The sequence below is a fragment of the Caloenas nicobarica genome, chromosome 2 (genome assembly GCF_036013445.1).
Source record: "Caloenas nicobarica isolate bCalNic1 chromosome 2, bCalNic1.hap1, whole genome shotgun sequence".
Classification (NCBI taxonomy): Eukaryota; Metazoa; Chordata; class Aves; order Columbiformes; family Columbidae; genus Caloenas; species Caloenas nicobarica.
In genome coordinates, this window is record NC_088246.1 from 57,337,486 (window position 1) to 57,364,844 (window position 27,359).

At 42.4% G+C, this 27,359-nt stretch overlaps 2 protein-coding genes and 1 long non-coding RNA gene across 5 annotated transcripts; 1 reads left to right on the forward strand and 2 right to left on the reverse strand.

Moving 5' to 3' along the window:
• Positions 1–12,546: 12,546 nt before the first annotated feature.
• On the reverse strand, positions 12,547–16,460 carry C2H7orf25 (chromosome 2 C7orf25 homolog). Of its 3 annotated transcripts, none has more exons than XM_065628227.1 (2): positions 16,425–16,460; positions 12,547–14,125 (listed from the first exon to the last, which is right to left on the reverse strand). In XM_065628227.1, exon 2 carries the CDS (start codon positions 14,107–14,109, stop codon positions 12,841–12,843), a length of 1,269 nt encoding a protein of 422 aa, XP_065484299.1. In that variant the 5' UTR covers positions 14,110–14,125; positions 16,425–16,460; the 3' UTR covers positions 12,547–12,840. The 3 variants fall into 3 exon arrangements, with proteins under 3 accessions (XP_065484299.1, XP_065484300.1, XP_065484298.1); XM_065628228.1 differs by lacking the exon at positions 16,425–16,460 and adding an exon at positions 15,982–16,093; XM_065628226.1 differs by lacking the exon at positions 16,425–16,460 and adding an exon at positions 15,098–15,558.
• Positions 16,066–23,111, forward strand: LOC135985184 (uncharacterized). The gene is made up of 3 exons (XR_010605762.1): positions 16,066–16,309; positions 22,735–22,850; positions 22,944–23,111. It is a non-coding gene; the product is annotated as an uncharacterized LOC135985184 (long non-coding RNA).
• On the reverse strand, positions 17,995–27,195 carry PSMA2 (proteasome 20S subunit alpha 2). The gene is made up of 8 exons (XM_065628229.1): positions 27,103–27,195; positions 24,831–24,907; positions 24,096–24,228; positions 23,531–23,653; positions 23,040–23,121; positions 21,857–21,930; positions 21,357–21,414; positions 17,995–21,274 (listed from the first exon to the last, which is right to left on the reverse strand). Exons 1-8 carry the CDS (start codon positions 27,141–27,143, stop codon positions 21,158–21,160), a joined length of 705 nt encoding a protein of 234 aa, XP_065484301.1. The 5' UTR covers positions 27,144–27,195; the 3' UTR covers positions 17,995–21,157.
• Between the last annotated feature and the right edge of the window lie 164 nt (positions 27,196–27,359).

Below are 27,359 nucleotides of genomic sequence, written 5' to 3' on the forward strand. Positions count from 1 at the left end.
ATTGAGATAAATATTTTGAGACATCCCTGAGAGGCAGCAGGTTATCATTCTGTCAGTTTTGTAGTCTTGTCTGTGCCTCAATATTCCCAGCTGTGAAGTGATAAAAACTAATTCACCTTTAAAAATTACATTGAACTTCTGGGGAAAAAAGTGGCTGAGTCCCAAGTAGTGCTGAAAGTCCAGCCTGAAATCACAAAATATTATTTCAAATAGTCACAGCTTCTGATACGTAGCTCAGCCTATCTTTAGCTATACACAAAAGATCCTGACTTTCTATTTTTCTGAGATGCTCCAGGAAATGCCAAGATTTGTTTTATTGACAAACCAAACCAAACAAATTAGCTCCACGAACCTTGCTGGAACATTAAGCATTAAGTGTAGTGCACAAAACTCTTCTTCTTCCTGTGGAACTTCACTCTGGAAAAACAGAATGTTTGACTTTCCTTTTCTTGTAAGCTAATCTCCACGAGCAGGAAGAAAACTCTGCAAAATACAAATAAAGTACCTGAAGGGACATTACCACAGATCCTTTTCCCAAAACATAAATAGTTATATCTGACACAACATGCCCTAGGGCATTTACAACTCTCAGCTCACAAGAAAAGAATGAAACAGTCTTAGCATCCTTCACCTTTCCGGAAAATCTGGTCCTTGCTACTAACATAAAAATAGCTTGTTTTTGAAACAGTAGTTTCTGTCTTGTGTTGTGCAATCTAACCTCACAGGTCTTTAGCAGTGAGTCTACTTGCAAAAATTAAGTGATTTCCCAAATGACCTCCTTTGGCAAGATCGCAAAAGTAGAAATTATTCTGCAACACCTTAAAACCAAAACAAAACAGTGTAAGATTTTATTATTGTTCAAACAGCAGTGAAAACACCAGCTACATTTGGAGTTAAGTGTTCTGCAGCTGTTTCCGATACTCAAATTAGGATCACCAATATCTTTTCCTCCTATACTAGTCCAACAAAGGATGCTAGTCAATATGTTTAATACAACCCAGTCCAACCAAGGATCCACCTAGCCTAGTGCCCTGTTTGTAAAGGTGGCCATGAGGTGATGCCCAGAGAAAAGAATTTAGAAGAAAACTTATTATATGCACATAAACACGTCATGTGTCAGCCTCCAACTAGTACTCTCTCAATTTCCAGCTATTTATGAAGGTTATCAAAAGCCAGTCTTGACAGTGGTACTCAATGGGAGGATGAGACACAACAGGCATAAGTTGAAAAAAGGGAAGTTCAAACTGGATGTAAAGATCACTTTCATCATGAGAACAGCCAAGCATTGGAGCAGGTTGACCAGAGAGGTTGTGCAAGTTATGGCTTTCAAAGCCAGAGTGAATGAAGCTCTGAGTAAACTAGTATGAGGTGGTGACCCCTGTTTTGGGCAGGATCTTGGACTGGAGACCTCCCGAGATCCCCTCCAAGCTGAATTATCCTATCATCCTATTTTTTCATGTGAGGATCCCTTGGTCTGGATGTGGCTTCCATGGATTTAGTTACCCTTGGTTTTACTTTTACATGCAGTCTCTCTCGAGCATATGTAAATTTCTGACAATTGGCTCCTCCATCATCTGAAAAACCACATCCCTTGCTTTGATCCTAGCTCTGCTGAGCTTCATTTCATGGTCCTAGTTTGCTTTCAGGTGAAAAATATAAAAAACATCAGCTGGGGAAGAAAATAAATACTTTAAAAAAAATTTGTATCATTCACAATATTCCTAGTACATTAAAATCCTTCTAATAAACACCCTGTACTACATTTCCCAGTTTGGAGGTGAGGGAGGAGGGAAGCTACATGTCACAACTTGCTTCAGTTACTATTACTTGCTGCCAAAACCGCTTAGGTGCCTGCACAGCACACCTTTGGAATACTTGCACTGGATTGTTAAAAAGCAAAATAAGATTTCACTCCCAGCCACTGCACAGGCACAGAAGTGTAAGAGGGAAGAACTGCTTGTTGCGTTCCTAGTGGAGGTGCAGGTGTCAGTCTCAATCAAGATACCTGGACTAAATGGGTATAAACATGAGTGAAGTTGTCCCTCCACAGACATGGTATAAGACAGTATCATAGAATCATAGAACAGTTTGGGTTGGAAGGCACCTTCAAAGGTCATCTAGTCCAACCCCCCTGCGATGAGCAGGGACATCTTCAACTATATCAGGTTGCTCAGAGCCCCATCCAGCCTGGCCTGGAATGTCTCCAGGGACGGGGCAACTGCCACGCCTCTGGGCAACCTGTTCCAGTATTTTACCACCCTCATTGTTAAAAGTTTCTTCCTCATGTCTGACCTGAATCTCCTCTCTTCTAGTTTAAAACCATTACCCCTTGTCCTGTCCTAACGGGCCCTGCTAAAAAGTCTGCCCCCATCTTTCTTACAGGCCCCTTTTAAGCACTGAAAGGCTGCAATAAGGTCTCCCCGGAGCCTTCTCTTCCCCAGGCTGAACAACCCCAGCTCTCTCAGCCCCTCCTCAGGCTATCACAAGGTATCCTGCTCCAGGGATTAGCAAACAGCTTCAGTCACTATCAGGTTTCTATCAGGTATCCTTTAAAACATGAATTCAGTTAAAGCAGAGTTCACTTTTTTTCTCCCGACTAAAGATGCTCCGTGGGTACTTGCACAGCTTTCCATGTGCTGCACACGAGTGAGCCAAACATCGTGTATGAACAGCTTGTACACATGTGCCTGGCATGCTGCAACCTTCTGCATTTTAACAGTGAGACCACAGAGGAAGGTGGTGATCCATCTCCATAGTACTAGTCATATTTGCTTCTCCCTAGCAGTCCAATATTGATAAATCATCTGGACAACTGAGACTCAAGAGACTACAAGGCTAAAAGGAACCACTGGATAATCATACCTAGGTTTTTGGGGTTTTTTTAATCCATCAGGTTTTTAAATACCACTCAGTTGCCTCATAGTAAGTCCAGTGGTTAGTACTTAAATCATTAATTTTGTTTTGGCATCAAGCCACAGTCTCTGGTTATTCCTCTGTCCTTGCCATTAGTGACTGCTTTAGGACCTAGCACTTTTTTTTCCTGTCAAACTGCAAACCATAAGTGACTCCTGTATCCTTCTTTTTGATAAAATTAACAGACTGGGCACCTGAAATAATTTCTCCCTTCATAGAGTGGGATATTTTCCAGCAATAAACATTTATGGTTTATTTCCTTACCCTCTCTATCTTGGTTACATTCTATAATGGATGTTAGTATTTGGACTGAGGGACACGTTCTGGAATCTGGGGAAGCAAACAGTTGGAGAAAGACTGTTTTCCAGGATGCAGCCTCCGTTGCTTAAGTATGCCTTCTATTCCTTTATCCTGTACATATAACGTGCCTGGCTGGCTGGAGCCTATTGTAGAAGATGTAGCTAAATGCAATGAACCCGTAGCACACCTCTGTCATCACCATTATTTATTCTTCAGGACTCTTATCTCAATTTGTTGATTTTTTACAGCAATGTTAACCGTATTTACTTTCAGATAACTGAAGAATTTGAAGAGTGACAGGCTCTGTACTGATCCTAAAATGCAAACAAAACCAAAAAAACCCACAAACCAACAACAAAAACCCACTACAAACAGTAAGAAATCTTACTCAAAGTTTATCCCTTGCTTGATCACTACTTTTTGAAATTTCTCTTCAACAACTCTTAACAATATGACTGGCAGCAGAGAAAAAACAGCTAATCTAACTTTGTTTCCAAACAACTAACCTGCAACCCTGCCTTAAAATGCTTAAATTCACTGTTTTCAATTTGTTAGACTGTAACTACAGAACAAGCAGAAGAGATCTGGGAAGAGCAAGATGGGCAACTCTGCTCAGTGGGCCTTATGAGAAGGGAAGGTAAATACTTTAGAAACAAATCTGAGATCCACTGAAGGAGTAACATGACAATTCCTCTTTCCTTGCACAGTAATAATTCAGTGGGAGTGACAGAATCTGCAGCATGTTTGTTTGCTCTTCCTTCACAAAGAGCAGGTCCGCTACATCATGAAAACAACTGTGTGTTAGAAAAACATTTTCAAGAATGAAAAACAAGAGTTCTTAGTCTATACTGAGTCTATATTGTTCATTGCAGATAGTTATCTGCAGATTTCTGATCTGTGCATCACGCTGTTACCTCTTATAGATGAGTTGGCAACAAATTCTTCCATTCACACTTGAAAAAAAGATGTTATACATCGACCTTCAACTGAAACCATTAATAGTAACACAGGAGAAATTCACTGCATCAGCCATCTATCTGTAGGTGTTTGTAGCCATCGGACTCTCTTTTTCACTTCAAGAAAAAAATAAAATCCTTCTGTTGCACCATAAAAAGCTTCATTAGAAGAATAATGCCTCAGGCAAAGCCTAGAGGTAGAAAAAACTTGAAAGAAACACTGTGCTGAAAAACTAAGTTTATGCAATATTAAACAATTGAAATCAGGGAAATTGAGGGGGAAAAAAAATCTCAGAGAGTCAGATTCTGAATTCCTTTACGTTGCTTTGACATTAACTTAATTCTGCTAATTATTGCAGAATTGCTAGTTACAGCAATTACTCCACTCATACAAACGTAACATACAGAACCAGGCCCACAGTTCTCTATCTGCATTGCAGAGAGATGAACACACAGACCTGAAGTCCACTGCTGCCCCAGGAGACCCCAAAACATAACTGACCTATTACATTTGTCACGACCTCCCAGTGTCTTGCCATGACCCACTTCCCAGGTTAGTGGTGAGCGGTGATGAGAAAGGTCACGTGGAACTGCATCCACATAAACAGAGCATCTTTTCTGCATCAGAAATGGCCCTTGGAACAACAATTGTGTTTTATTGATTAAATCACATAGAAGAACTGGCTCCTCTCTGGAGATTTGTCTGGTTTTGCCCAAACCTTTCAAATGCATCACTTTGGGGCTGAGATAGTGCCTGAGATATCACAAGCTAGATATACACATGCACAAACACACTTTTCAAGAATGAAAAAGGAAAGCTTCCCAAGGAAATACTCATCCAGCCTTGACCAAAACATCGCAGCTCTTTCACAGTTATTATTTCCTTAAAACACAGAAGCCAGCTGCACATTTTTTGGTTGCACCTCACCTTTCACCTGTTACCGTGAGGTACGTTCAATTTGTCAAGTGTCATATCAAAGGATTTTTGAAGATCCTCACTCAAAACCAACAGGATCAATTGCCTTGAGGAACCAGCACTGCCAGAGGCATGTGGTGCTACTGCAGACTTGGGCCACCACTGTTCCACCTCTCTGCCCCAATGTCCTTTACTGCCTGCAGCAAGGGTTATCTTGCCCTGTAGCAAGGGGCAGGAACTGACTGATTACAGTCCCTGACACCTCTTAAATTCATTTTGAGAATGTAACTTGGATGTTGTTTTTGCAACCTGTTATTTTCAGGAAGATACCAAAGTGCGCAGCGGAATGAGCTTGCCTTTAAATACCCAGGGCTTTCTGTCAGCTACGTACTTCAAGTTTCACTGCAAACACTAGTGCTTACCGTGGCTTTTAGGTAACCATGCTGAAAAAGATGACAATCCTTTCGGCACTGCTGGCTCTGATTCTGGTTGATCTGCTAAAGGCACAAGGTGAGTCAAAAACATATTCGAAAATCAGTCTTTATCGATTTGTTCTGGGCTCCCCAGTTTAAAAAGGACAAGGAATTACTGGAGGGAGTCCAGCAATGGGCTACAAAGATGATTAGGACCCTGGAGCATCTTTCATATGAGGAAAGACTGAGAGAGCTGGGTCTCTTAACCTGGAGAAGGCTGAAAGGGGATCTTATCAATGCTTACAAAACAGTGGATGTCAAGAGGATGGGACCAGACTCCTTTCAGTGATGCCCAACGATAGGATGAGGAGCAATGGGCACAGATTTAAGCGCAGGAGGTTCCATCTAAACATGACGAGAAACTTCTCTGGAACAGGCTGCCCAGAGAGGCTGTGGAGTCTCCTTCTCTGGAGACATTCAAAACCCACCTGGACACATTCCTGTGCAATCTGCTCTGGGTGAACCTGCTTTAGCAGGTGGGTTGGACTAGATGATCTCCAGAGGTCCCTTCCAACCCCAAACATTCTGTGATTCTGTAATTTGAAACAAGATTCATACTCCAGAGTGGACTTATTCTCAGATTTATTTTTTCCGTCCTCTGGCTCCTCCTTGCATTCTCTGATCCATAAAAGCAACTATGTACAGGCTTAGATACCCCTAGAAGTAACTTGGCTTTTCAAACCATCCTCCTCATCCATGTAAATTCCTTTCACTTTATTTGCAGGTACCCCTGTTACCACTGTGCTTGAGGCAACAAGTGTGGAGGAAAGCAGAGATCCCAGCATGCCATCGAGCACAGAGCTCCCCCTGGACTACAGCACAGACCCACACAAGGAGGAAGGCGTGTCACCAGTTGGGAACACTGGAGTGCAAGAAGGCAAACAGGCAACTTGGGAGCTGAGTGGAGAGCCAAGTACTGAATCTGCCCCTGAGCCGAGTGTGGAACCAAGCAAAGAACCAGCCCAGGAGTCAACCACTGAAATTTCTGGTAAGACCCATTTTGCCTTTATCACCCACATTATTATTTTACTTAATTTTCTTACTCCAGTGCTCCTACCTTTCCTGCACTAATGGGGCAAAACATAAAAAAATACTGATTTTCCTTGTAGTCTATTTCTAACAGGGTCTCTGGCATGCCAGAAATCTAGCCACCTTCTGCTCATCTCCTCCTTCCAAAAACTTAAATAAATTGCTAGTAACAGAGAGGAACGTGAGACTCCTTAAGATAAATTGTTTCATTATGGATAAGTGCATTTTACAGCTGTATAGAAGGTCACACATCCCCTCTCTGTGAAAGAAGCTTCTCTTGTGGGTTAAGTCAATACTGGCTTATAACATGCATTTTTAATGGCGGGGGGGAGGGAGGGAGGGAATAAAAAGAAAAAAAACCCTCCGCAATATTTCTATGGTAGAGTTGCATTGTTATGAAGGCCTGTGGTTTGCCTGAGTGACACCTCACCCTGGTGAACCTCAGTTCTGTAAACATGGGCCAAATTATCCCCTACAGAAGAAAAACCCAAAGAGGAGTCAGAAATTCAGTGACTGCAAACCAGCAGAGGCTGTCATGTCATCCATCTATATGGAGCTCTCATCTGCAAGGAGGCTGTGCGATACATCACCCAAATAGCTCATCTTGAACAGTGTTAGAGTTGAAGGCTCTACCCTTTGTCCCTTAGAGCTATCAGCAGCTTCTCCATAACTCACAGCAGAGCACAGAGCATAGAAGGTGATGCACTGAAGAATTACTTTTGCCCACTCTCACTAATTTCTGCCATGCTTTAGTCTGGATAGCAAGACAATGTGACAACAACTTAACCTTCCATATTCCTTTACACTCTCATTCACATCAGCTGCCTTATTTTTTGGGAGTGTTTCCCTTGAAAAGATTTCCTTTGAAATGTTTTTGCTTTGTTTCTCCCACTTACTTCAGCAGCATTGAGGATTATGTCTGCGCTAGGAAAATTGGAAGTTATAGTATCATGTCCAGTGCTGTTTCAGAAAATAGAGGGAACCACTACCATAACAAAGAACTTGGGTAGAATCTCCTGAGCTTGCTGTAAACTATCACCTTCACCACCGTTACCACCAGTGCACTGTTGAGACCTCCGGTACTTCAGTAACTGGATGTGATGAACCTCAGGAAATAAAATAAATAAATCAAGACCCAACCAACCAAAAACTATCAAGCACTTGTGATACTTGCTCCTCTAGCCCCTGGACTTTGGTACCTGCACTGCAGTGTAAACTGCTGTGCCCAGTATCTCCACGTTTCTCATTATTACAGTGAGCTGTTTTATCATGCACTCGGCCTCATTAATGAATAAAGGGACACGGCTTCATTGTTAATTGTTGTTAATTCTTCTTGGTTTTCTTTGGTTTGGTTTTGGTTTTTTTTTGTTGGTGGTTTTGTTGTTTGGGTTTTTTTATTTTTCAGGGAAGAATGTCTTATGTAAGACACAAGTGAGGATCTTTCAATAGACAGAAGAATCTTCTGAACAATGAAGGCTTGAGGAGGTTTTCCTGTTTTGTTTTCTTATTCTTTACAATCATTTATGTAGGAACAATCTTAATTTCCACAGTGTTCATAGGAAACAATTTGCAAAGCCTCACAGTTGCAATTCCAAGCAGTTCTGTCAATCAGTGTAATCGTTCTACTTTCACTCTTTGTTTTTCATTCTAGAATAAACAGCAACATTAGACCTTGATGGAAAAGCAACAACCACAGATACCTGCAGAGTTGACTTCACCACAAAAGAACACAAAAACGCTGACTGCAGCAAGCTGGTCAGTGGAGCAGTTCCTAAAACTACAGCTTACAGGAAAACAGTAACCACAGCCTTCAGTCCAAGAATCCTGTCTAATTCTTGCTTACTTTACCAGGTTAATTAGGTAACAGGTGACCTGTGCTGTTTTGCTTTCACAACAATCCAAAATAAAGAATGTCACTGCAACTATATGCTCTGTCATCATTGTAAATCCTTTCTTTGCTCCACTTGAACAAAAAAGATTTTAACGTATTTTTCTCCTAGGTCTCCTCTCAAAGTTATTTCAAGCAACTGATGCTTGTGTTTTCTTGCTTTTTTACTGTTGTGACCAAGCCTGCAGTCAGTTTTCATGAACTAGGAACAGGGTTGTGAAAGTGTTTTTGTATAGGCTCCAGAAGACTGCTTTAAGTCTGCTGAAGGTGCCATCAGAGCAGGGGGACAGTTTGAAATATAAAGCACTATTTAGCCCATTAATCTACCAAAGAATAACATTTTTACACCGCTGTGGCTACAACAGGCCAAACTACCTCTGAGTGTTTTCATGGCTTGCAGGTACAATGACAAACAAGTCATTTATCTGCAAATTTTGTCAGCCAGAACAACAGTAGGTAAAGAACATACACAGCTGTGTCGAAAAATAAGTTTGCTTTTAACAAAAATGTAGAAGACAAGTTAAAACCATGAATTTATTGACAACTTAACTTACCTATTTCTTTCTTTCTTAATATCCAAGTGCTTTCTACTGCCTGGCATCAATCACAGCATTTGTTTCTTGGTATTCTTAGCATTGCAGCAAAGAGGGCAGGCTGGGTGCTGCACAGAACAGAGATGCTGGCTTTCCTCAGAGACAACAGAACCATACGGAGATAATGTAAAATAAATCAAAAGTGCCAGAACAACAAGGGTCTCCAAAACAGCTTAGGAATTCATCTCTGCCTAATAACTTAATGCTGAAAAATTTCATGAAAAAAAAAGAAACGAAACAAAATCCATTTCAGCAAGTGAGATGTGTCTATATCCTTGAGTGCCTGGTGTAGTTAGTGTAGACAAAGCAGTTGTGTGACACTGGAACACAAGATAAGCAGTCTTGGATTTCTGTTTTTTTTCAACTTAATTTCAGATATAATTTGGTATCTTCTGCTTACTCATTTGCAAAGTCATAAATAAGGGAAGTCCAAGGTCTAATGCCCCTTTTGTAAAATTAAGTAGCAGCTCTCTAAACACAGCAAACCAGAACACTGGTTTATATGTGCAGATCACCAATATCCTGGAAGGCAATAAGAAAGCCACCAAATATTACAATCAAAACACATTTTGGTTCCAAGCCAGCATGCAGTTTCAGGTTTCATCTCATAAAGCAATTCTTACAGTCTATCAGCATCACACTTCCATTTGACCAGTAAGCCAGAAACCCACTGAAGCTAAAAATAGCTTTTAAAAAACAAAAATGTAGAACATCCACATTTTGAGCTTTTTATGGCACCATGTAACAGGGAGATACAAAATAACAAAAATCGCTCAAATTGCATGGTGGCACACAGACTGTATTCCTAAAATATTACACATATGATTGGTAGAAACTGGTAAGAGAAAGAAAATTTATTTGGTAACAAATCCGCTATTGGGCAAAAATGACTGGTAAATGAAGAAAATCACCACACGAGGGCTCCAGACACAGAAACTTTTAAATAGAGTTGCGTTTAGTGTTCACACAAAACTATCACTACAAAACAAGTCACCTAGCTCGGCAGCAGCACAAGCAAAGAAATACAGCAAACAGAGCTCACCCACTTCTAATCCAGGCAATACAAGGGCCACCTGCTTTTCACTACTATCTCTGGGTCACCTACCACGTAAGATTGCAGGCCACTGCCCTCTCATCTGTGGTTTGGAGAAACCCCTTCAGAAGGTGCCGAAGAGGATATTCAAGAGTACTGAATGGGATACAGCAAGAAAAATGATGGAAATCCATCTATTTGAGTCACAGCAAGGAGTGGAATGAAGCAGCTTCTCCCATTTACTCATTCAAACCCCTCATCAGGGTAGAAAGGCTGCAAGCAAATTAAAAGTAACTTAAACAATACAAAAGATTAGTTCTTAAAAGGCCATAATTAATTATCATGTATGTGCACCATTACCATGCACTTTAAGTATATCCTGTAAGATTGTGAAACAGATTAATTACAGATAAGTAGTAAACTGTCTGTTGGGGCTTCACCTTGTAAAGCTCTGAGTTGCAAACAAAAGTTATTTCTTGCAGGTTGCTCGTTCATAGATTATTCACTAGGAGGCTTCTTGTACCTTCTTTCAGGACTTCTCACACCAAACAGAAACCCAGTTTTGAGACAGGCAGTTCTTATTCTCCACAGCCAGCCTCTCCTATCTCTATTCCCACGCCTACTGCAGAGGAAAGACATCACACAGGCAGCCACAGTAAGAGCTCTCACGGCAGAAAAAGGCACCTTTCCTTCTAGCCATTGATAACTCTGTAACATTTCAAACGTGTGGTTGTGCTCTGGTAAATCCATCATACCATGATAAAGCACTGTCTCCCTAAGCCCCTGTACGGAGAAGCTTGTGCTGTTAACTACAGAGGTAGACTTGCATTTCTGCAGCACAGCCAACACATTATTTATGTTGTTTCATTGAGTTGGTCCTCCCTTCCCTTCCGAAGAACTTTCAGGAAAATTAATAGATACAGTGGGGGATGTATCCTGCCATAAGATTTTGTTACACAGGGTCAGACAGGGTGTTTTGTTAGAACAACTCACTAAGGGAGACCTGTGAAGCTGGCAGGTAAAAGACTGGATGCTGAAACAGCAAAAAACAAAAGCCATTTCCACCTATCTTAACCCCATGAACTACCTCAGCAACCAGCAGAAATAAGGGGCAGGTGAAGAACAGACTGCCCTCCACATTGCTAAAAGTTACAGGTAAATATATACAGCATGTGGATAGTGGTGACAACTCCTAACAGGTTACTCCACATGCAGAGCAAGACCAGAGCAGAGCAAAAAGCACATTTTTGCTCCTTGAGGTTAAGCATATTCAGGTGGAAGAGGGATGCAGAGTGGTTCTGCTGGCATGCCAGCATCTTTACACTAGTGCCGGAGTACAGCAGACTATTGGAAACAGAACAGGTAGAGACTACGGCTAAGGGCAGCACTGCAGCTACTTTGAACCGTAGGAAGAAGTTTATAGCAGAGTGACAAGCGAATATTCTTTTTCCAAACTATAAGCTGCATAATAACACTATCTTGTTGAACAATAGCCTATAAAATATTTAGTGGGTGTCTCTTTCACTGACCTGTTAAAATGTATAGCTCAGGGCCAAGAGGTTCACTCTGACATCTCAAAATTTTCCACCAGGAACCTGATGCAAATTAATATCAAAGAGCAAATGCTGTTATTGCAGCATACAGAAAAACATTAGAAAGACTTGTAAAACAACAACTCTCCTGAAAACAAACAAACAAAAAACCTGTTGATTTTTCTACACTTTGAGTAAAACCAGCAACTACGGCACTAGTGAAAAAGCTTCTCTCTGCTATAGAGCAAACTAGCAATTAACAACATAACCCACAAACCTCTTCCTCCACCATGCCAATGCTCTAGGATCTCGGTGAGGCTTTGTTTCTGGTAATCCACAAGCAACAAAGCCAAATGCAAGTTCACTGAGAGTCCTCAGCAGAGAGCTCGCTAGTGTCAAAAATTACCTAGGTGCTGGCTCACTTTAAGAGAATTCTGTTATCCAAAGCCTCAGGCTGGGTTTTGCACCCAGCAAGACTTTGCGCTTCAGCTAAGGCAAAAGGTTAAGCAGATTTGCCTCCTTGGTCTGCTACCACTGGCTGTCCAGTTTGGCCCAAGAGTCACAACACATTAGTGACAATAAACTCCAATTTCAACTGATTTTTCTGGTAATTTTAAAGCCGTTGCCCAATTCAGTCTAACATGGGGTGTAACATACAGAGGTTCCTTTCAGTAAAAGAAGGAAGGCTTAAGTTGGTTTCTATTCATGGCTACCAGTCATGTCCTCAGGAAACAGCATACACCCAAACAGGCACAGGTCTCTACACAAGGTATCTTTGAATCAACAAAAAATTCAGTTTTATAGGATAGGTGAAAGAAAGATTTAAGCTCCATAGAAGTCAAGTCTCAAGTCTATCCTAAGGTGCTAAATTTAATCTCTCTGAAGAGGACAAAAATCATAAGGGCACAACAGCAACTGTGCATTAACTGAACTTTTTAATAGCGATGGATACAATCAATACACTGTAAGCCAGTTAAAAATTTTCACTGAAATCTTATTACCTTAATGAATAAATTAATGGTCAGCTCAACAAAAAAGCAAGAATTGAGTAAAGATATTGCCAATCCCTCGGGGAAGCTTCCACTGCCACAGTTGCTGTTTCCACTGATACACACCCAAAACCGTATAATTTCGATTCTTCAGTTTCTCCACATGCCTCCACTGCAGTGGCACCTGCAATATTTCATTGACTAACTCATTTAACGACTTATAGTCCATCATCAGGTGGACAGCTCTTTGGTAAAGGTGTGGCAAGAGGTTCTTTGCTTTCTGTCAGCGCTCGTGGCTGATGGACAAAAACACTGAACTTGACCCCCTGGTTAGCCGCTGCCCTCACAAAACCACTATTTGCCGTCATGGTGATGGCTTTTAAAGTGTCTCCTGTCCCAAAAATGGTAAGAGAACGGCTATTGATTTTTGAACTAGCCACTAGTCCTAAGGCACGGTCAGATGGCTGATCTGGCACCACATTAATTCTTTTAACAAGCAACGCAGCTCGTTCTTTCTCTCCAGGTCCTCCCAGCGTTTCCAAGATGGACTGAAAATCTCTGACAGCAGATTCACAGGCAAAGAGCTCTTTCCCCTCCATGAACTCCTCCAGCTGAGGCAGGACTCTCTCCCTCCTTTCTTGAGCCGCTTGCTCTGTTAGCACTTTTTCTTTGAAGATGAAGTAGCAGCCACCATAGCTCAGAGCAGAGACGTAAGTTATTAAGGTAGTGATGTCCAAGTTAACTCTATTGCACACATTTACTTTGATCTGTGTGGGAAAAGCAATGCTGGCCACTAAATTCCCCCGGTCTACTCTGGTCACCTGCAGGAGTTCGGGGCCTTCTTCATCTGATTCACTGGCGTTAAGGTGCTGGTTTTCAGTAGATGGCTCTGCCAGTGAGTTCACAGCAACGATGTCTCCTCGTACAGATATTCCCATCTCTGTGAGCCTCTCTGCCACAGGACTGGACACGCCATTGTAGAATGCAAAGATTATATGGGGATTGCTGTACTCCACTGGCTGCTGACGGCTTGCTTGCAGGAAGTCCTCTGCCTGCTCAATAACACTTTTGTCACCATACTGGCCTCTCCCCAGCCAGATGTTATGCAGGGCCTCAGCCTTCCGACCAATGGCCTTCACCCACGTGTGACCTCCATTTGCAACAACATCTACCACCAGCGTCTGTTTGTCTCCAAACCTGTCCTCATAAGCAAAGACGTGGAGGACACTGACAATGTCCTCCAGGTTCTCTGCTGACTGAATAATGGCTTGGAGATGGGTAAGGTTTGTACTCTGCAGATGGGATTCTTTAACGGCCACCTTCCCTGCCTCTACCTTGTGTAAGAAGTTTAGCTCAGCCTTCAGTTTGCCACACAGTTTTGCCCCACCTTCTATTCTCCTTTTCTGGGACTTCGAAAGGGCTTCCGCTCTCTTGATCAATTCTTTGGCAACAGCAATTCTTTCACAAAGCAGCGACTGCACAGACATGTTGGAAACATTATTCCTATCAAGTAAAAGCAAGAGAGAAGATTGTTATGGCATGGTCAAGAATAAAGACAGTCAGAAAGAGGTCTTTGCAACAGTATACACTGGAGTTTTGTAGTAGATTTAGTGCAACCGCTACCAATATTGTAAAGCATAAGCATCGGGAACCTCAGCACAAGTCCTACTGAAGAGTTCAATTCCTTTCCTTCACCTCTGGGGATCCAACCTACAGCCCCAAAGATCTCAGTTCTCAGCAAGGGAGAATAGCAGCATTCAAGTCTCTACACACACCTTACGAGTATGTGGTTTCTGCCTCCCCACCCCGACAGGTGAGCCCTTCACTAGGCTGGTCACTTAGAGACATCCCAACTCTCACAGCTCATTTGCAAAAGTTGCCATCCAGAGCAAAGTTAGAAATCCTGTTAATGCCATAAGCAAATCTTGCCTCTCCCTCTCACTACAGTTACCATTAAAATATAAAAGCTACCCACCATGCTTACAGACATACATAAAAACTAAGAAGTCTGGCTCCCAGCAAGTATTTTAACACAGCACAGAAGCAGCCCGTTATATTTTACAATTATGGGTAGCACAGCTCTGTCTTCTCCAGCTTCCAACTTATACTGCACATGAGCCCCTAACAACCCCCAGCAAAGTTTCAACATTACACAGCATCACGACAGACAATTTGTAACTCTAGAGCCAGGAGGGTCTGGAGATCTCCATGTTTTCTAGTTCTGCTGGAGATTTACTGTGTTGTACCCAGCAAATCTATTCCTTCACATCCATATTGCTTTAGCATGTCTTTCTGAGGAAAATCTGGTTGGAATTACTTAACTGAATGTGGGCTGGCTTCAAAAAATGTAGGATCCAATACCACGGCAAACAATACCGTTTTGATGACATACAGTAAACAGCAACTACAAATAGCAAAATTAATCCATTTTGACTCCCATCTACAAGTATAAACACACACTCCTGTAATTCTTACCTAAGCCGCATGTTGAACCAAACTGGTGCTGAAGGGCAAGACAAGTGCAGCTTCAGCTGAAAGCGAGCCTCAAGTTTACTCTTACATGGGAAGCAATAAGTAAACCTACTCGGGCACCTCCCATCACAGCAGCTGCAACTTCTACGAACATAAAAAGGCCTTGAGACCAAGCTTACTCCGAGTTTTCCAGTGAGAGCACGCCCACAAACCCAGCTGCTCTGTCAGCACGACAACGGCGAGTGACAGGCGGCCTCACTGCCAACCGCAAGGCCTCAGGAGAAGAACTACTCCTTAAAAAATGATGTGAGGAAAAAAAGTAAGCCCTCCACGCAGCGCCTGGAGCCACACGGGCCCCACGGCCCGCCCAGCGCCGCCTCAGCGCGCCGCGCATGCGCAGCCCGGCCGGGACACCGTCCCCACGCCCGCCATTAAAAGGCGTCCCTCAGGGCCACCGCCGCAACCCTGCGCCGCTCTGCCGCTCTCCCCCCACCACCTCCGTGTTCCCCCGGCAGGGAGCGGCGGAAAAAGCCGGCCGCCCGCCGCCGCCTCAGCCGCCTCAGCGCCGCTCCGGGATCACGTGAGAGCGGCGCCGGGCAGGTGGCGGCGCCATGTTGGGTGAGGGCAGGGTGCCCTCGGCGCTTGCCCCCAAGCCCCTCTCGGCGGCGCCGGCGGCCGCGGAGCCCCGGCCGCGACCCCTTCCCTCGTGTTTAGCCGCCACACCTTCCCCGGCAGCTCCGGGGTGCCGCGGTACTTGGCTCCCTGCACCCCAGTCACTCTCGGGGTGCGCCAGCCCCGGGCCCGCCTCGCCGCCCCCGGGCGCGCCTCAGCGGGCGCTCCCGGGCCCCGCTGCCCCGCCGCCGCCTTCCCGCGCAGCCCATACTCACAGCCCGGCGGCAGCAGCCTTAGCCCCGGGCAGCAGCAGGACGCAGCCCGGGCCGGCCCAGCACCTCCCCCGCGGCCACCGGGCGGGGACAGCCAAGCCGCCGCTCCCGCCTCGCCGGCCGCAGCCCCCCCGGGCTGGCTCTCAGGCGCGGCGCGCCCGAGTCAGAGCCAGGGCGGCCCCCAAACAAGTGCTTATTTTGTGCCCGAAAGCCCTGAAAGGAGCAATGACATCGCATTAGGTCAGAAGGGCCAGAGACAAGTCAGCTGTGGGCTTGAACCTCAGAGAAGCGGCAGCCACGGCTCAGTGGATGTTGGGTCCGTGAAGTTCAGGTAATAAAAAGGAACCTTATTAAACTGCTTGGTGCCCAATATAAGTGCCCTCTGCTTGCCCTGAGTTGCCGCCTGCTTCCAAACACTACCCCAGGCATGTTCAGAGCAGACATACCCGTAGCCTCCAGCGTCCTTCCAGGCTGCTGCGATACTTGTGAATGGCGTAAGAGAGATTTGCCATCTCTGCACCTGCTACTGGTGATGAAATTAATTGCTGGTTCCTACAGTGAGTAATAGTTCTACTAGTCTAAATGATTTCTCTACTGGGTTTGCGTGGAAAGGTTTTGGTAGCAGGGAGGCTACAGGGGTGGCTTCTATGAGAAGCTGCCCCCATGCCCATTAGAGCCAATGCCAGCTGGCTCCAAGATGGACCTGCCGCTGGCCAAGGCTGAGGCCATCGGTGATGGTGGTTGTGCCTCAGGGATAACATAGTTAAGAAAAGGGGTGGGAGGGAAATATGCAACACTAACAGCAGTCAGAAGACAGGAGTGGGAATATGTGTGAGAAACAACCCTGCAGACACTGAGGTCAGCAAAGAAGGAGGGGGAGAAGATGCTTCAGGGGCCAGAGCAGAGGTTCCCCTGCAACCTGTGATGCAGCCCACAGTGAGGCCAGCTGTCCCTATGGAGGTCCCCACTGTCCCCCGGAGGACCACAGTGGAGCAGAGATCCACCTGCAGCCCATGGAAGCCCCCATGCTGGAGTAGGTGGATGCCCAAAGGAGGCCGTGACCCTGTGGGAAGCCCACACTGGAGCAGGCTGCCAGCAGAACCTGTGTACCCTGTGGAAGGGACCTAAGCTGGAGCAGTTCATGAAGAACTGGAGCTCATGGGAGGAAGGACTCATGCTGGAGAAGTTCATGGCAAACTGTCTCCCAGGGGAGGGACCCCACGCTGGAGCAGGGAAAGAAGGTGAGGAGTCCTCCCCTGAGGAGGAAGGAGCAGCAGAGACAATGTGTGATGAACTGACCACAACCCCCATTCCCTGTCCCCCTGCATCACACAGCAGGAGAAAGCAGAAAAATCAGGAGTAAAGTTAATCCTGGGAAGAAGGGAAGGGTGAGGAAAAGGTGTTTAGGATTTCGTTTTGTTTCTTGTTATCCTAATCTGATTGGTAATACATTTAATTTCTGTTTTGCCCATGACAGCAATTGGTGAGTGATCTCTCCCTGTGCTTATCTCGACCCATAAGCCTTTCACTCTATACTTTCCCCTGTCCAGGTGAAGAGGGGAGTGATAGAGCAGCTTTGGTGGGCACTTGGTGTCCACTCAGGTTCAACTCACCTCAATTTCACAAGGTGCTGCAAAGCAATACTAAGTTAAAGTGAGTTGTAAAGGCCTTACTATGCCTATATCCTCTATCGCATTGGAAGCTACTTCAAGTAATAGCCTCATAGCATGTAGAAGGACCCTACGTTCCTAGGTACTGATCCTACCAGTTAAATAAAGCCCAAGGAAATTCTGTGTTCTTGTCAGTGTCACATTATCCCGGGTTTCTCAGGGCAGATCATCTTCCAGGACATGTAAATCAAAGAACATTATCTACTTCGAGTGACCAGCATCTCTTCTTTCAGGTGACTGTATTAGGAACAGGATAAATGAAGCAAAATCATACTTCATGGTCATCTTAAGAAATCAAGCTTGTAATTTGTCATTTCTCACAAATGAACAGTGTTTGTCCACTTTATTCCCCCTTGACCCCATTTTATGCAGTGAGTTGTTTTACAAAATATAAACAAAGCTAATTAGCTAAAAAACCATAATTGCACTTTTTGAAAATGACAACAACCACCGTATGATTTGCTACTCCATTGCACTAGTATCTGTCACTCCTGAAGTTATTTTATTTGAAAAATACATCTTCAAATTCAAGTTACTTCTTCTTAAATTCCAGGGATTTAGAATGGAAAAAAGATGCAAATTAGCTCCCTCCAGTTTAAAGGTACCCTTTAAATACTAGATAAGTTTAGATACTATTCTAGACATGCGGTCATCTGAGTATGGCAATGATTTTCTTCAGTGTAGGAGTAAGCAGTTTAAAAAAACCCAACCAACCAACTAACCCACACTCCAAGTCACACCACCTTCCCCGTTAGAACAGCATAATATCAAGGTCTATCTGCCTACCCCTAAGGAAATTATCTAATATTGTAAATAAAGCCTGAGTTCAAAATATTACACATATTCCTTCCAAATTACAGCAAGTCCCATGGCATTTGATTTTCTGTAGGGCTTAAGTATATCAGGGAGCTTTAGGACTCAGTTCTTAACGGTGTAAAACGCATCTTTCTAACTACCAATTTGGCAGCTCAAAGTGAAAAACTGACAATAAACCATCAGGCTATGGTATAGACCTACCCTTCTAATTTCACACAAGGCCTGGAGCAATTAAATATTACCACGGAAACGACAGAGGCTATGAAATGATCCCTCACAGAGTCAGCCTGAGGAAAGCATTCTGAAAAGGAAGTTGCAACTGATTGTCATTTTGAAGTTCTTTTGTCATAAAAGACTATATACTAATGTATAGTGCTTTGACAGCCTAGTGACAGCATTCTCAGCCTAAGGCACACTTCTCTTTGTTCTCAAAAGGTGCCACCAATTAATAATAATCAAATCACACATCACTTTACTAATTCAAACAGTTTGTATTCATAAAAGCCCTGACTGAGGCAACTTGGTACAAGAAGCCATTCAGAACATCTGACAAATGTACTAACTTCATGTTGCCACCCATTTACAATGTTGGTCTGTAACAACACAAAGTAAAACCAGCACCACTTCTGAAGTACACACCATGTGGTAGTGGTTGTCTGTCCTCCTAAGAGGGCAGGGGGAAGAGGGCAAAACCCCCTTGACATTTATACCAGTTATCAGGTATCTGAAGGACAGCACAATAGTTTCTGTACGATGTGCAGAACAGTTACTACATTTATTAAACCAAAGGAAAAGAATGAAGATACTGGTTTTTTCACCTCCCTTCACTACCTGTAAAATTAACACTACAGATGGAAGTTGTTCAATTACTAAAACCAAACAAATAAAACCAAACCACATCCCCCAAACCTTGAAACATTTGTTTGCCCCATTGTTATAATCTAGGGAGATAGCATAATTTATTTGAAACTTGCTTTGGTTTCAACTACTGTTCATAGGGTGTTCTTTGCTAATCAACCATTTCTAGTGAGGAGGCAATTAAGCTATTGCAATTCATGCTGACCATTTTCTGAAGTGTCTACCTGCATTCTTTTATATAGAAAACTCCTTTGAATATTTATATACCATTAAAAAACCTGAATGAATGTGTATAAATATTCTAAATTGAAGATACAGTAGTATAAAGTCAAAGTCTCCAGTTTCAGTTCCTACTTGTTCATTTTCTCTAGAAGAAGAATCAGAGTATGGATTGGTTTTCAGAGTAAAATACTTAAAAAGTGATCTGGAGTAAGTCTTACTGAACTGTTTGGACACAGCTTTTATTTCTGACATTAGGAAATAAAACTTCATTTATGGCATGCTTCAGAAATTCTTATTTACCTAATGATAACATCAGAAGACAGACATTGGAAAGAACAGATCCATTAGCTGGCACACTACTTTCTGCAGACTAACTCATACTTTATATTTTCTTCGTTAGTTATGACTGGCTGACATGTAACCTGTCAGGCTGCTCCCATACTTGCTTAGCCCTATGTACAAGCACAGTGATCCAGCTATTGCTCCTCATTCATTATCAACATTTTAATGGTCAGACTGCTTTAAAAAAATAAAATCTGCAAACAGGAACTTAAATGGCTGCAGACCAGATTATTCCTGCTGAAAAAAAGAACGTATATTTATTCTATTTCTTTTGCAGTAAATTTCGTGTTTCTATGTAACCTGAACGACTCTACACATGTAACAAATGTCAATACATACACTCACACACAGTAATATTCAAACATCTAGTTCTGCACCTGTAAAAGTTGTGAGGCATAAATTAAGTGCTCTTTTCATTACTGCACCTTTAGAGTTATCTTGCAAGTTGGAAAATACTTCAGTGCAATGGAAGGGATAAAGTAATCACATTACATATTCTCATTTTACTTTGTAAATACTATTGATTTTTATTGATGGTGATAAAGGCCTTTAGTTTTCAGTAAGATATTGCTTCCATTATTTCTAACAATATTTCAGGGTTGAAAAAGTGCAATTTCTAGGGCCACGAAAATAACCCACGTAATATAAAACAAGTTCGTGAGACACAAAGAGCAAGAGGGTCAGAACTGAGATGCTCAAGTTCACACCCAAAATGGAAGACTGTACTTCCACAAAGAAAAAGAACATGATCTTTTACACCAGATAAAACCATTTTTGGAAGTTACTTAAAATTTAAACAACATTCCAAAGTGAAAAAATTATCCCGTCCACTCAAAATTTAAGTTAACCAAAAGAAGGTCTAATGTGAGTTCATCATGGCTGATATGTATGTGGAAAACTGTTTCCTCAACAATAAAGATACTGATATCTCAGCTTTATGTAGATACACAAGCTATGATTAAAAAGACACACACACACCCCTTCCCCCAAAACAGTGGCCTTCAAATTTTATTCTTTAGCCTTTTTCAAGCTGTCATTGTAACTTTACATTTTGTACAGTATTTTGTGTACAAAGATTTCATGTACCACGGGAAAGAATTATCTGTAATAAGATTCCATGTATTACAATATTAGGACTGTTGCATGATATTTAAAAAATCTCTCAGACAAACCATGTAGAAATAAGTATGCAAAAACTGCAAACAAAAACATTGAAGTAGCCAAAATTAAAAAGACCTTTGTGTGTATCACACAGTCTTGCTCACTTTCTACTAGGCTATTGCAGCCAAGTAGTCCTTAACCTCAGTCGGAGTGAGCCTCCTAAAACCAGCTTCATTACAGATGCCAACTTCAATGTTGTCTTCTGTCATCTGCCCTTCAAAGCTCTCCTATTAAAGAAAGGACAGTTTGATTCATCATATCAATGATGTCAAAACAGTAAGAAACTCATTTATTAAACATTTTGCTAACCTTTAGTGTTAAGATAGCTGTGTGAATGGCATCTTCAAGCTCCAAATCTTCATTGTATCTGTAAACAGAAGTTCATGTATTTCAGCATGAGAAAAAGATCTTTCCAAATCCTAAAAACCCAAACACTACTAAAATCTTCCTATTTCTCATACAAATATTATTTGTAAGCACTGTGATATTAACAGTCGAAGTTATTACTTGTAAAAAAAAAAAGTATTTCACTACTTTTCCTACTGACACAGTACTGAACAAGATTTCTGCAAATACATTGAACAGAAATCTTTATTGCACTGAAATAAATTTTCCATAAACACAAAAGTTGGAGTTTAAATAAAGCAAATTTCCTGTACATATATAAATAAGTAAACTGGAAGCATAATATTTTAAGTATTTTAAAACTTTCTTCTGCTAATCTAAAAGCATGCATTTTTTTATCTGGCTGTTTTACATGGAACCTGAACAAACAGATTATCCTTTAAGACAGGTATCAAATACATTACCTTTTCTCAAGGAATGTTTTCCCATTGACATAGTTTTTTCCCATTGCTGTTGCTTTCCATGCAAAGTAAGCTCCCTGTAAAAGCAACAATCTATTGAAATGTTTTGTGTAACGTAGTCAAGGATTATGTATTCAATTACTTAGTAAAAAGTACACAAGCAATTATGAAAATACTGAATGTTCTGAGAATATAGGAGACTATTTTGGATCACATTCAGACTAACTTGATATGGAAACATACGCTGTGAAAATATACAAAACATCTGTATAGGGCCCCACCTGTTTTCATCCATTCTCTCACTACTTTGAAAGATGAATTTAGTAAGTCATTAGCATAGTCTTGATTTGGGATTCCCTAAACAGAAATAGTATGTTTGCCCTTGAGAATGAATACAGTGAGATCTTTCCCAAGGATCACTCCATGTATTCTTTTTTCAAATCACATAATGTAAGCAACTTGTTGCAAACCAGCCATCTGATTTAGCGACTAAGAGGATATTTAGCCATCACTTCTATTCTTTCCTCCGGCACAAATACCATCAGCAGTTCCACGCCTCAATCAAGCTGCCTTACACAAGGCATCTGCACTTTTTACATTTGAGCATCAGGTAGTTTTATAAATCAAATTTCTGAAGCTTATCCATGAACACTACAGTGACCGAACTTTTTGTTTGAAGTTATAACTCACACATGCATCAAATGGTAGTTTTTCAGAGGTGCAGTGCAAACATAGCAAACAAATTCACTTAAATTAACCACTGTCATTAAATACTAAAGCACATGCATTACATGTCACAATACAAGAGATTTTGGCCTAACTCCCATCCAGTTTAGGAAACAACTATTTCAGCAGGATAAGTGGTCAACTCTTTTTTTCAGGGTACCTGTTGCAGAATGCCACTCTTGCTGGCACAACCAACGAGGTGGGAAGGCATGAAAAGGGATGGAGATCTCCCTCAAACACAGCTGCCATCCCTCAAGCAGTACAGGAGCAGGTAAGCACAGAATGATCCAGGCTTGCTGCATGTACCTACTGAAATTGACTCATTCTGACTTCTGAAGTTACATTAAGGGATCTTTCGTTCTAGCTCTGCATTCTTCTCACCATTGAAAGTATTTCATGAGCGCACAAACTTTTGGATGTTTTAGAAAAGCAGTAGAATTTATGAACGTAAGATACTTACAGATGGATCTGACTGAAACAAATAGGGCCGCCCTTCGTTCCAGCCACATATTAGCAGTGATACACCAAATGGACGAACACCACTGCAGGAGGGGGGGGAAAAAAAAAAAAAAAAGAAAAAAGAAAAAAGAAAGAAAAATCACAGTTGATACGTGAAATTTATTCAGTGGAAACCAAAGGCAACTAAATTATTTTGGATGTGTTAACCTTCCCCAAAATGCTTCCCACCAGCCCAGAGCTGTGATCAGGATCAACTAGACAACCAACAATACAAAACCAAAAGTATGCTGCCTTGCCTGACATATATGCAACATCTGAAGACCCGATCTCACCCACTGGCAGTCACTGCTCCTACCGCTGGCCCCCTTTCTGTGGGCATTCTCCTTTCAAAAACTAATAGCCTTTCTGACACAGAAAATTCTATCACCAGGTAGTTTTTATTCCTTACTTTTAAACAACATAATCTTTCTCCAAATTCAGAAAACCACATACCCAGATTGCGTGTATTCCTGCATCACAGAAGCAATTCTCTGTACTAGCTGAGCTGTTGGAATGGGCTCATGATAAACCAAGAAATACTGCTGGGCCAGCTTCCGAGCTCTGTGCACAAGTACTCTAAAACAAACAAACGAACAAAAAACCCCACAAACAAAAAACAAAACACCACACCAAAATCATTATGTCAAAGAAATTTCAACTAGAACTGAAAACTCATAATAAATACTATAATAAGGAATTATACATCTGGCATAACACCAATGTAAGAAAACACAGACTGTGCTGAGTTATCTTTACCAAGTAACCCCTGAAACAAACTGAAACTACGGTTGAATTACACTGCTGTTCATTTCCTACTCATTCTTTAGATAGAATGTTATTTGACAAGGTATTGAATATACTAAGAAAAACTTAAAGTGAACTTCGTATACAGTGTAACACAATATAATAACATTCTGTACACTTAGAAAGAAACAGCTGACTGCTATCTGTTTCTGTTTCCTACATTTCTTGTATGAAAATACATCTAAATGGCGACCAAACAAAAATCTTTTCATACCTGTAATCTGGACCCATACCACTGTACACTAAACCTATATGTTTGGTAATTGGTTCTACTTTATGGACACTCCTTTCATCATAAAGAATAGATTTCTGCTTCTTCTCAGTTGCCAACACCACTCCATTTGCAGCTGGAAAGGAACAATTTTTTTTAATATATATATTAGATTAAAATTATGGAGAGCAGTCAAAACACAGAACAAGTTTATCAGACTACAAAGAATTTTGCTCCTCCCTTTTTTAAAAACCCTTCAAGTTTACGATCATATTAAACAGAGATATTTTGATTAATCCACCCAACACATTGTTTCTCATTTTAAGTAATCTCATTCTAAGGATAATGAAGAACATATTAATAATTGAGCAGTTGAAGTAACTTCATGTGTAATTTCTATATAAATGGACACACAGCTGGAGTTATTTACTTAAGGGACAGGAACACTCAAAAATGAAGATGTCTATTTCTACCATCTGAGTGTCTCCAAAATCACCCAAGCAATTTTCTTCTCCTAGCATGAAGCTGTATGCTCTCTTCCTTCTTTATAATGGAGTTGTAGGAAAAAAAAAGGAAATATGAAACTAAATGTGTGAAAATCCACTGAAAGAAAAACAAAATACGTAGTGGAAGGCAAGACAAAGACAGACCCATTACATAGTCCAAACTACTTTAAGTATCTCAAATGATACTCAGAATCCTGAATATTTCACTAAAGTAGTTATGTTCTGAACATACCTTTAATTCCAACCGATGGAGCTCCTGCAGCCACTGCAGCCAAAGCATATTCAATCTGAACAAGTTTTCCAGAAGGACTGAAAAGGAAAATGCAAAAGTAAGCCTAACATAATTCCGATGTGCTTGAATCTTTCCCACAGCAATCTGACAATAACTTGCTTTTTTTAATCCTCTTTACACCTAGCATCAGCCTATTCTAATCCGAATTTTAAAAAACCTCACCGGTCTGAAGATTCACACCAGCTGCTAAAAGAACTGGGCCAGTTCAGCACAAAATTCACTGCTGCACAGTGCTACTGGGACACTCACACAGTACCTGCCTACAGCTCTGGCAAAAGCTAACGCGTTTTGGATAGGGAGCAGTGACTGGGATAAAGATTGAAAGAGAACAAGCCTGTTCTCCAACTTCATACCATTTAAAACAAGTTTTCCACTCAGTGGGAAAACTCTTCCGAGCATGTCATGACTTTTGACTGAAATGGCATTATATGCTTGGTTTGCAAAAGTTTTCTAGACAGTGATGTTCACTGCTGAAAGGTAAGAGCAAAACGCTGCTGCTCTTTTTGAGTGAAAAGCATGCCTCATGCCAATGGCACCAGATAGAAGCAGCTCCCATTCCATCCCCAGGTATTCCTGCATTTTGTTCTAATGATCCACGTCGCTCTGGTAATGAACACAGAATCATCAAAACAGAGCAGTGGGTGTCAGGCTGACACAGTAACTCATCCAGAATGGGGTATGGGTGGAGGAATCCACCCTCGGTCCTCAGGGAAGGGGACAGTGCAGAGCCGGTCACTCACTGAACAAATGACTTTGCAAATGGGATCTGTTCTCTGGGCTGTATTTCAGACATGGCTGTTCTAATAGATAGAGAACAGAAAATTATGTAACTCAGTGCTTAGAGGAGTTACAAAAAACGAAGCAAGCAATAATCACTTAGTGGAGTTATTTCTACACGGAGTAAATGCAGGTGACAAAGTAATAATTGCAGCTCCTCCATTACAAAATACCAACAAAGCAGAATAATATTTTTCTGTGCCAGCAATTAAAATATGCAGAACATTAGGAAAATATGTTAAAAGCACAAACAAAAATAAATAATTCTCAGTATAGGGAAAAGGCAAATGAGGGAAAGTGTAAGTAGTTGTATTCTTTTCTGCATGAGCATAAAATCAAATGGCTTGAAATTTCAGAGCATGTAGTGGTTCTGTATAGTACAAAAAGTTTCTAACCTCATTAGGAAACCACTTCCAAGAGCTAATAAAGAATTCAACCCAGCTAAGTAAAGCAGGCATGTTTGGCTGCATCCACCCAATATGATTCTCTTCCTAGTTTTAGACTGGGAACTGCTTCATTTGCTTAACTACAACAAGCCTTCAGTAACCTACTTGGCGATTACACAGCATTACTCTCCTCCAACATTAAGGGGCCACTTTACCAAAAGCAGTAGAGAGATTCCTACATTCAGTTTTTCTTTTTGCACGTGTATAATATAATTCAGGATACCTTAACAGCTTCATTTAAGAAAAAAAAAAAGCAAACTATTTCCCTTTTGTCTGGATTAATGTTAAGGATAGGTATTAGAGCACCACTTTAATAGCTATCACTCCAACAGCACATTCATTCTGTGCATGCAATCATCCTACATCTTGGCTGCACACGACACGAAGTGCTAGGAAAGCATGGCCTTCAAAGTGCAGCATGAAGGGAAACAAAGCACATAAAACTCAGCCAAAAGCTTCTTTTCATTCCCACATCTGCAAAGCTTGTTCTGAAACACGCTCTCAAGATACCGCAGTTCAACGATCATCACGCATTTCCAGTCATATCAGCATTACAAAATCACTACTCAGCCTAAAGTTTGTGTGGACCCTAAGTCTCCTGAACTGTTGCCCCAAGCACTCGCTATAAGGCGCTACCCGTGACAAGACAGACCCCAGGGTGGCCCTAGAGTGACCTGACTCATGGCACCGAGAGAGGACAGAGGTGGCGACTGCCCCGGGGCTGCCGGCAACTCTTTGCCCCCGAAGGCAAGCCGCCTGACCCCCGTCGCTTCCCCCACGCCCACCCCTTCTGCCCGGGTCCGGCCACCGCCGCCCCACAGCCCTCGCAGGCCCGGACTCGCCGGGGACGCGATGACTCTGCAAAGTCCTCACTCCGTCCTGCCCCGCCGCCGGAAGGCCGCTCCGCCTAGGCTGTGCGCCGTCCCGCCCTTGCCCCTCCAGCCCGCCCGCCGAGACCCCAGGCCCGCAGCCCTCTGCGCCAGGAGCACCTGAACGTAGTGAGGGAGAAGCTATAGCCGCGCTCCGCCATCTTGGAACAGCCCGCTCCGCTCCCCAACGGCTCCCTCTGCGCAGGCGTAGTCGCCCCCGCCGCTTCCTGCACGAGGGCACAACTAGCACGCTGATTGGCCAGGAGGTAGAGAAGACCGGAGCCTGAGAGGGACACGATTGGCGAAGATGAACGCTGTGAGGCATGCTGGGAGTTGAAGTCCTTGAGTGTGCGGCTCACCGCCCCACCCTCCTGGTA

Coding starts and splice junctions, on each gene's coding strand:
- PSMA2 (XM_065628229.1), bottom strand. CDS start 27,143: ATGGCGGAGCGCGGCTATAGCTTCTCCCTCACTACGTTCAG. Junction 23,122..23,530: donor CAGGAATACACGCAATCTGG/GTATGTGGTTTT, acceptor CCCCTCCTGCAG/TGGTGTTCGTCCATTTGGTG. Junction 21,275..21,356: donor CAGCTATCTTAACACTAAAG/GTTAGCAAAATG, acceptor TTTCTTTAATAG/GAGAGCTTTGAAGGGCAGAT.